This window comes from Myotis davidii, unplaced genomic scaffold (genome assembly GCF_000327345.1).
Source record: "Myotis davidii unplaced genomic scaffold, ASM32734v1 scaffold993, whole genome shotgun sequence".
NCBI classification, from domain to species: Eukaryota; Metazoa; Chordata; class Mammalia; order Chiroptera; family Vespertilionidae; genus Myotis; species Myotis davidii.
In genome coordinates this window covers 589,293-599,124 of record NW_006285483.1, presented here as the reverse complement: position 1 = coordinate 599,124, position 9,832 = coordinate 589,293, and the positions used below count along the sequence as shown (strand labels likewise).

Sequence of the window (9,832 nt, the reverse complement as noted above, 5' to 3'; positions counted from 1 at the left end):
AGCTGACCCCGTTCTCCCTCTTTCTTGGCGCGCCCCGCCCAGCCAGTCCCCTGGGCTGCAGTTGTCCAGTGCGACCCCGCCCCTGGGAGGGGTAGACCCCGCCTCGGCTCTGCGGAGTCCGAGGAGGAAGGTTCAGACCCTTTCCTCACCGTTCTCGGAAAAGGCCTCTGGGCTCTGACCTTCACCGTTTTCGTGGTCGCCTCCCTGATCCCCACCTTTGCTCCCCGTTACCGGCTGAAGAGGCCCGCGTCAGGACCAGCCTGGGCGGGAGTGCGGCGCCGAATGCCGTTTCCCCTCCGGTATCAGCCGCTCGCGCCACGGGGAGTGGGGGAGGCAGGGCGGGGGACTGGAGGAGGGTGGGGCCAGGAGGGGCGGAGAACGCCGGGCGGGGCTCCTCCTTTTCTCGCGAGACTGGAGACCGGCACTGCCGGCTCTGCAATTTCAAAACCCTAGTGGCGGGGTTGGGGTGCCCCGCAGGCCATCCGGAGCTGATGGCCAGCGCCCTCCCGCAAGTCTTGCTGCTCAAGTAAATCTGAAACAGGAGGGCGTCAGTGAGCCTCAACCTCTGGCCCCCGCCGCGCGGGCTGGGAGCCGCTCTCCCGAGGGCCGAGGAGCGGACGGAGCCGAGCGGACGCGGGGCCCACCCGAGGGTCAGACCCCGTGAGGACCTGGCTGCGTGGGCAGCAGCGGAGGCTTCCGAAATCCGAAAGGCGGGGGGAAGGAGGGACGAGCGTCTGCGGGCGGAGAGACACACTCTGGGCTGGGCTTCCAGGTACTGGACGTCGCTTCCCCAGACGAGCCAGCCGCCTCACTGCTTCCCAAGGGCTGCGCTGCGATCCCGCCCAGCAGCCCGCCAGCTCTGAGCGCTGACAGTACGTTGTTGTCGGTTACACTCAGGCAAACAGACGGCTGTGTGAGAGCGGCTTGTGTCCTGGCCAGAGAAACTTCTCGGGTTGGTTAATATTAACTCAGGGACGCAGACAGGACACCAGTTCCCTCGGGCAAAGTACCGGTACCAGCCAAAGGCCCTCCCTCCTCGCCCTCTCCCGGGGAGCGGAGGGGCCTGCCCTGGACGGTTCGCCCACGCGCAGCGCGCCACCGTGGAGTCAGCGCCTACCCGCCTACCCGGAAGGCCTGTTACAAAGCCACAATGATTGTGGGGAGGTATTTTGCCATTTGCTGCTCTTACAACTAATCCTGACAACAGATCTGTATTTCCTGGGAGAATAGAGCTGTGATACTGACCTTTAAAAAATGTTCTGGTCATCACATGCAGTCTTGGAGATTCACAACAAACCCCATAGTGCATCCTCAGCCATGTTGGCTTTTGACATTGTGTGGTCACTGTTAGTGCAGGTGACATAATAAACCGGAAGAACCATTGTTCAGTCCCAAAAGTGTGATTTTCCAGTAATTTATGTCTTTGGCCATGTCAGGAGAGCAAAGCAGCGTGGTTGTTAGCTTAAATCCAGTGGGTAACTAGGATGTGCACGCAGCTTCTGATAGGTTAGACCACATAGCCAAGGCATCTTTAGAGAATCTTCTGTTTTATGTAAAAACAATCCTAAAAAGAATACTGTGGCTTTTAAGATCTAAAGGTGCTCCTATAAAGATTATCAATTCATATAAGAACTGTATACCTTTTAAACTTTCTTTGAAGTATGGTAGAAAAGAACATTGAAAATAACAAGCTCAAGATAATAGGTGCTAATTTTTAATAACTTTTGTAACTGAGTACACACTGGTAACTAGCAAAGAACAGAGAATTTAAATGGGGATTTAAATATAAGAAAAGGATTTAAAATCCAAATATAAAACATAAGGAAATCACAACAATCTCTTTCCATCTGAGATTACCTGGTTTGAATTTCTTTTGATTGATCAGTGCACAGAACAATGCTTACTATCTTTGGACAATGTTTCACAGACTATAGGTACTCAATACTTAAAAGGTGGATAATTTGCTACCTAAGTTGCTTTCTTAAAAGAGGTAAGGAGATAGGGTGGGTGCTACAAATATCAAAATCATATTGAAGGAAAATAGAAAGTTATTTCATTGCAAAACAATTTCTCTAAGTTTTAACTATGTATCTTCTTAGTTTTAGAGCAGGCACTCATTTTTATTTTTAGCCTGTCTTCAGCTATAACCTATAGTGTTGCAGCAAATACTTCATGACTAAGTATCTGCCTTTACAGAGCTTATCTCTAATTAACAAAATAAGTGATTACTATATAAAAAAGCCTATCATTGCCTATTTTTAAATTTCAGTATTGGCATTGTGAAGGGCAAGGTCGAAGGATCTGAAATGCCAAGAAGGAGAAAGCAATCAACAATTATTCCTGGTACCTAATAAATAACACTTGGAGTGAAAGAGATATGATAAATTATCAGCAAAATGCCATTATTTTTCTTCTTAGGTCCTCAATGTGTGAGAGCCAGCTATAAAAATCAGGCATAAATGAGATGACTGTTCTCCAAGCTTCCTGGGTTTAAAAGAATACTACAGATTTATTCCTTATTATGTATCTTCATAAACTAAGGAGCAAAGTATTTTTTGTATGATGTATAACAGTGATGTTCAATAAAAATAAAACTGGTTGTCATCTTCTAAACACAAAGCCACTGAAACATATATGATAATATCTGCTTTATAATTGTGTAAAATTAAAGTCATGGGAATGACTCACTTTATGAAATCTTAGACCAGATTTTTTTTTTAATATATTTTATTGATTTTCCACAGAGAGGAAGGGAGAGAGATAGAGAGTTAGAAACATCGATGAGAGAGAGACATCGACCAGCTGCCTCCTGCACATCTCCCACTGAAGATGTGCCCGCAACCCAGGTACATGTCCTTGACCGGAATCGAACCCGGGCCCCTTCAGTCCGCAGGCCGACGCTCTATCCACTGCGCCAAACCGGTTTCGGCAGACTTTATGTTTTTTTTTTTTCTTTTCCCCTCCCCCTCTGGCCTCAAATATTGATAGTTGAAAATTGTCGTAATGTAATTGTCATTATATTAATCATGTTTTATGTGGTAAAATGTTATTTTTTACCACAGCAGAATATTACTTAAATTACCATGGTTGCCCTGACCGGTTTGGCTCAGTGGATAGAGCATCAGCCTGCGAACTGAAAGGTCCCAGGTTCGATTCCAGTCAAGGGCATGTACCGTGGTTGTGGGCACATCCCCAGTGGGGGGTGGGGGGTGTGGGCAGGAGGCAGCTGATCGATGTTTCTTTCTCATCAGTGTTTCTGACTCTCTCTCCCACTCCCTTCCTCTCTGTAAAAAATATATTTTAAAAAAATAAATTACCATGGTTGTCCAAATCTGTAAATTGATTTTACTTTTTCATGAGCTAACAGTGGTAAATTCTGTTTACCAAAAGTAGAGATATTTTCCCCACTTACATTTTCTTAAAGGGAAAATGTCAAGTTAAAATGTAAGCCCTTGGCTGAAACCGGTTTGGCTCAGTGGATAGAGCGTCGGCCTGCGGACTGAAGGGTCCCCGGTTCGATTCCGGTCAAGGGCATGTACCTGGGTTGCGGGCACATCCCCAGTAGGGGGTGTGCAGGAGGCAGCTGATCGATGTTTCTCTCTCATCGATGTTTCTAACTATCTCCCTTCCTCTCTGTAAAAAATCAATAAAATATATTTTTAAAAAAATGTAAGCCCTTGAAGGCAGGGACTTCGTCTTATTTTCTGTTCTTTCCCTGGCACTTACCTGTACCTGTTACTTTGGAGCTCAATAAATCTTTGTGGAATGGTCTTTTGCTCTTTCTTCTATAAAGTAGAATCAAGTCAGAATGATCATTTTTTACTAAACTTGTTATGAATGCTAGTTCATTAGTTTTTTTCTTACATGAATATCATAATTGGAGGTGGAAAACACACTGGTACACTTTGCACTTTTGTTATGATTCAGTATCTGTAATTGTGAGACATAAACTATGAGATATTTACCACCTAGAAATGCATGAAGGAGCAGTTACAAGCAGCAACAGACCAGTTAGACCACATGCTCATTAAGTCATCAAGTAACTTTATATATATATATATATAGTGTTTTTCTTTATTTTTAGAGAGAGAGGGAAAGGAATAGAAAAATATCACAGATCGGCTGCCTCCTGCATGCCCTTTACTAAGGATCGAGCCCACCACCTGGGCATATGCCTACCTAGAAATTGAATCAGCAACCTCTCTTGGTTCCCGGGTGGATTGACACTCAACCTCTGAGCCACACCAGCCAGGCATTAAAGTACCTTTTTTTAAATGAGAGAATTTGGAGGGCCTCTCAGCCCTCTTCTGAAGGGTTTGAACATATAAATTGTGGGGGATTAGTCCTGTGACCAACATAGCAGGAAAATCAATCACTTTTCCCAGTCATGCTTAGTTTATACAATAATATTAAATTTCAAGTCTTACCTTTTCTCTGAAAATAAGATATAATTTTTGTTTTTATAGCTATTTAACCATTCAACATTCTGATTTGAGGGTGAAAGTCCTTTCAGTAATAGATTACCTCCAAATATGTATTGTAGTTAGCAAAGGTAAAATGGCAAATACTAAATTAGCCATCATCAATTTAAGTAACATACTGAAGTAAACTAGTACAGTAGTCATAGCTAACAAGTCAGGGAATAAAATTAATTTCTAATTTAGAATTGGAAAGTAACATTTTTTATAAATCTTAGATTTCAAAAAGCAGCTTCAAAGGCCTGCTTAGAGTTTTTAAAAGACAAGCTCTCACCCTGGCTGGTGCAGTGGTTAGAGCATCCTCCCATGCACTGAAGGGTCACAGGTTTGATTCCTGGTCAGGGCACATACCCAGGTTGCAGGTTCCATCCCCAGTCTGTGCTAATTACATCAAACAAGTCTGTCTATTCTTAGGAGCATTTAACTGTTTTCTGACTTTATAGTATATTAGAGGCCTTGTGCACGAAATTCATACATGGCCTGGCCAGGGCTGATCAGGGCTTTCCCCAGCTGCCACCTTCTTTTGTTCCACACCACCCCCTGGTGCTCAACACACATCATGGTGAGTGATCAAACTCCTGGTCGAACTCCGGAGGGAACAATTTGCATATTAGCCTTTTATCTATGCTAATAAAAGAGAAACATGCAAATTGGGGTCACTCCACTATGCCCACCAGCCAATCAGGATGAGTATGCAAATTAACACATTGTTTGCGGGTAGTTTTTATCGTGCACTAACAGGTGGTGCTAGTGCGGGCCATTTTTGCTAATTTTTTGCGCAAATGGCAACATTCAGTAAAATTACGATAACTTTAGTTTACGTATTTATACGTTACCCGCATTCTACCGCTAGTCTATAAAAAACGTATTAATACGTGTCCCGCGCTCTACTACCAGTCAATGTAAAATGTATAAGTAAAACGTATAAATACGTTTCCCGCATACAATGTGTTAACCAAATAAAGATGGTGGTTAATTTGCATATGCAGGTGCAGAGCGAAGACAACTGAAGATTACTGAAGACTGAAGAGGCTTGGCTTCTCTGCTGCAGCCGGAGCGGAGAAGCCAAGCCTCACTGCTGCGGCCAGACCAAAGGCCTGGGTCCCGGGTGCCAGAGGAAAACCGGTGCTGGCAGCCAGGGGAAGGAAGGCCTATTGTGCGAATCTTCCTGCAACAGGCCTCTAGTATATATATAGATTTGATTTTAAACACTTGATTTCTCATACTAGTATTTATAAAAGATTAGTGTCCCAGTGCACAGATTCATGCACATTGAAAAGCTAAGTGTCCGTCTGTCCGACTGGTAACTATGATGTGCACTGACCACCAGGGGACAGATGCTCAACGCAAGAGCTGCCATGATGTGCACTGGCCATCTTATATAAGCCTAATATACTAAGTGTCTGAATTAGAAAAAATACTTTAGTATTGCTACTCACGTATTGCTAATGAAAAGAAAATAGGATTCTACCAAGTCTCCTATCTACCAACTCTAGAACTTCTGTGAGGATCAAATGAGATGAGACACGGGAAAATGTTTTACAAACATTTGGTTAAACTGTAAAATGTTTGCACCTGGCTATAAAGCAAGTTGGGTTCCTCGGCTGAAGAGGATGCTAGTCGCTAGGGAGAGGAAGACGTACTATGTGATGTCATTACCCAGTGCCCACAGCCACCATTTCCAGACTGGGCTGGGCGTGGGCCGCATTTTGCGCCACGAGGTCTTGGCAGCGTTGGCTGTGATTTGGTGGGGTGTCACTCCTGGGGTGATGGCGGGGCCTGTGTCCCACTTGGGGGAAGCCAACTATTGGTTCGTCAGTGCTAGGTCCGTGGTGCTGTTTATTTTTAAACTATAGGTCCGGTGCATGAATTCGTGCACATTGAAAGGAAATTAATTAGAAATATTTTAGGGGCCAGGAAGGGACCATGGGAGGTTGGCTCCAGTGCATGTCTGGCCACCTCACCCAGTCCCGATCAACCGGACCCCAGCAGCAAGCTAACCTACTGGTCAGAGCGTCTTCCCCGATGGTCAGTGCGCATCATAGTGACTAGTCGAACAGTCAGACACGTAGTATATTAGGCTTTTATTATATAGAATGGCCAGTGCACATCATGGCAGCTCCTGCATTGAGCATCTGCCCCCTGGTGGTCAGTACACATCATAGCTACCAGTTGGAAAGACGGGACATTTAGCCTTTTATATATATAAAAATTGAGCAGTAAAGAAGTGTTGACAATTCCACAATTCACATTATGTTTTAATGTAAGGATTATAAAATACATACAATAAAAAATACAGATGGTATAAGGCAGCCGTGGGCAAACTATGGCCCGCGGGCCGGATCCGGCCCGTTCGGCTGTTCTATCCGGCCCGTGGAGCCGAAAGAGCAGAGGGTTCTCTTGCTCTCCCCTCCGCTCCTTCACCAGCAACAGTGTTAACATGGCAACGTCGGGAAACACGGCCGCAGCTCCTTCTTCTGAGTCCAGTTTAAGAACCCATTGTGGCCCTCGAATCAAAAAGTTTGCCCACCCCTGGTATAAGGTGATATAAGATAAATTAAAAACTTCCTCCCCATCCTCCAATCTTCCAGTGTCACAACTATAAATACAATAGTTTCTTTAAAATACTGAAATTTAACATTCTAACAAGCCATAAGGCCTGTTTCTTCTCCATTGGTTTGTTTTACATAGTGTAGAGATACATTAAAATATTAAGCCTCACTACTGTTATAGAAAAGGGCTGAAACTCTTAATTTTATAATAAAATATAGTTAACACTAGACTGCCAAAAGCCCGTGTTCTTCACGTTTACTATTCTCATTAATTCCTCATCACACACACATCCAACCCCTATTGATCACCAAAATTTTATAGTCTTATCTTGCAAGTGTAGCATATATATAATTAAACAGTTGATAAACATATAAAGATTGAGCACAAAGAAGGCCCACAGGGTACTGCTGTGCAATGTATCTACCCACAGGTTGATTAGGCCAGTTGTTATATTTGACAGCAAGAAAAAAATCAACTGGTTTCTGTTTATAGCTGTGATTAAACAAAGACTGGGTTTCTTTCTTTCAGCTTCAGAGACTAGAGATTCTGAATGCTTTTTATTTGTAGCAGGAGACTGGATAAGTTTCCAAGAACATGGTACTAGAGCCCCTTGAATTAGAAATTTGGCAAAACTCAAAATTATATCACCTAGTAATAAACTACTAAGAAGGATCAAGCTAGAAGCAATTATCCAAACACAAAAGGCTAAATTGGCCATTCTTCTAGATGCTGCTTCTACCTTTACCTGAACTATGTAAAGAGATACAAAGAGGCTAATAGCTAACAGTAGAATACAATACGCTACTTTTATCCAGTCTTTGATATGTGATCTTTTTTTAAGCACATATGACCCTGTTTGCACACCAGCCATGTGTATTGCCACATACCCCAAGGTAGACATTATTCCTTCTCGGTTGGCATTTAATAAACCAACCCTTGTGCCATTGCCATCAGTGCCATACAAAATTAACCTTTTCAATGGGGTCAAGTCAAGGGCTAGCTGGTATAATACAGTGATGCCAATGGCCATAATCCAGGATTTATTAGGTGGGAAAAACATCAAAAGCAGTGATGTTACCAATTTCACAACTATTAAGGTAAAGAAAAAGTTCCAATGAACTCCATATTCAGTTAAATGTTCCTGATAGCCTATGGATTTTATAATGATTAATCGTCCTACTCCTAGGAAGACTAATGGCCAAACAGAGTACAATGATTTTGTAAAATGATCAAATCTGGACCCTGCTATACATTTTCTCCTAATCTCTGGACAAACCATTGCAGTTCCAAACACAAAGCCTCCTACTCCAAAATCCATTGCTCCTGTCCCGTAGAGCTCAGTTTTGGCTAATCTTCTGGGGAAAAGTGGGAAGTCCACAGCCAAAATGGCAACAGCAGTAAAGGCACTGTTAATTACACGGAAACAGGAGATGGCTGGAATGTATTCTGATTCTAGACTAATTTTTAAGAATTTTTCAAGTATTTTCTGGACAGGCATTCTGACATAGCAAGTTCTCCGGCAGTATATTTGATAGAATAGCCCTGCCCCAAAGATAATTACAGTGAGGTGCTCAAGGTATACAAAGGAAGACAAAATGGTCAAAGTGGTCACCATGGGAACTATTAGGAAAACAAAGTCAATGAAGAATCGAGTTCTCCAGGTATGTGAAGACCACAAGTGCTGTGAGAGAATGATCAGGAGCCCTCTGCACAGGATGCAGAGCACAGGCAAGCACAAGCCCTGGGTAATTTCCAGCACGCTGGTTCCATTGTGGTTACTAACAAAAGCTTCCTTCATCTGCTTTTGAGACATTTTTTCTTCTTCCTGTTTTCACAAAGAGCAAAGGAATGCATTTGTGGAAAGCAGTGTTCTTGTGCAATTGGCATATATATGTACCTGACTTACTTTTATCTTCAATTTCAGAGTAGAACCTAGGTCTGTCGTGTGACTTCCTCTTCGAAGGATTGTGGGAAGAAGCCTAACACTAATACATGAGGATGCGAATGTTACACTAATAGCATGAAATTATTGGTTAAAAAGCTTTAGCTATTTTCAGTATAAGGCAGACTCACAAAAAAGTACATTTGGGATGATAAAAAAAAAAATCCCACAGTCGGACAGAAATTCCTATTACAAAACATGGTCTGTCATGAAGATTATGTAATGAAAATTGAGTACACATAACTAATGGCTATAAGTTAGATCAGACAGAGGGGAAGGGCAGGGGCAGAGAAGGCATTCAAGTACACTTGGAAGTTGGGGCCTTGGTTTTTGTTCAGAGCCTCCAGGACACACATCCGAGTCCCACAGTGGTCTCTTGAGCCCCAGGCTGCTCCTTACATTTACAGGTGCAGAATTTCCCGTTAGATATACGTTAGGCAGAATGGAGGCTAAGGGGTGGGGGTGGGGAGGGGAGGCTGTATAGTATAGCACATACTGGGGTTGTTTTATAAAACGCCTCTCGGCCACACAGCAATGTCTGAAAAGTGACACATGCGAACACATTTGTTGGTCCAACAAGAACGATGTAGAATAAATGAATTCATGACGGCCTAAGCCGGTAACAAACCGATTGGCTGGCTTAAAACTACAAGTCCTGCCCTGGCCGGTTTGGCTCAGCGGATAGAGCATCGGCCTCCAGACTCAAGGGTCCCAGGTTCGATTCCGGTCAAGGGCATGTACCTTGGTTGCGGGCACAGCCCCTGTGGGAAGTGTGCAGAAGGCAGCTGATCGATGTTTCTCTCATAATGTTTCCGCTAACTCTCTATCCTTCTCCCTTCCTCTCTGTAAAAAAATCAAT

At 43.6% G+C, this 9,832-nt stretch overlaps 1 protein-coding gene across 1 annotated transcript; it reads right to left on the bottom strand.

The window, feature by feature from the left end:
- Positions 1–6,989: 6,989 nt before the first annotated feature.
- On the bottom strand, positions 6,990–9,661 carry PIGW (phosphatidylinositol glycan anchor biosynthesis class W). Its single transcript, XM_006756169.2, has one exon. It carries the CDS (start codon positions 8,842–8,844, stop codon positions 7,336–7,338), a length of 1,509 nt encoding a protein of 502 aa, XP_006756232.1. The 5' UTR covers positions 8,845–9,661; the 3' UTR covers positions 6,990–7,335.
- Between the last annotated feature and the right edge of the window lie 171 nt (positions 9,662–9,832).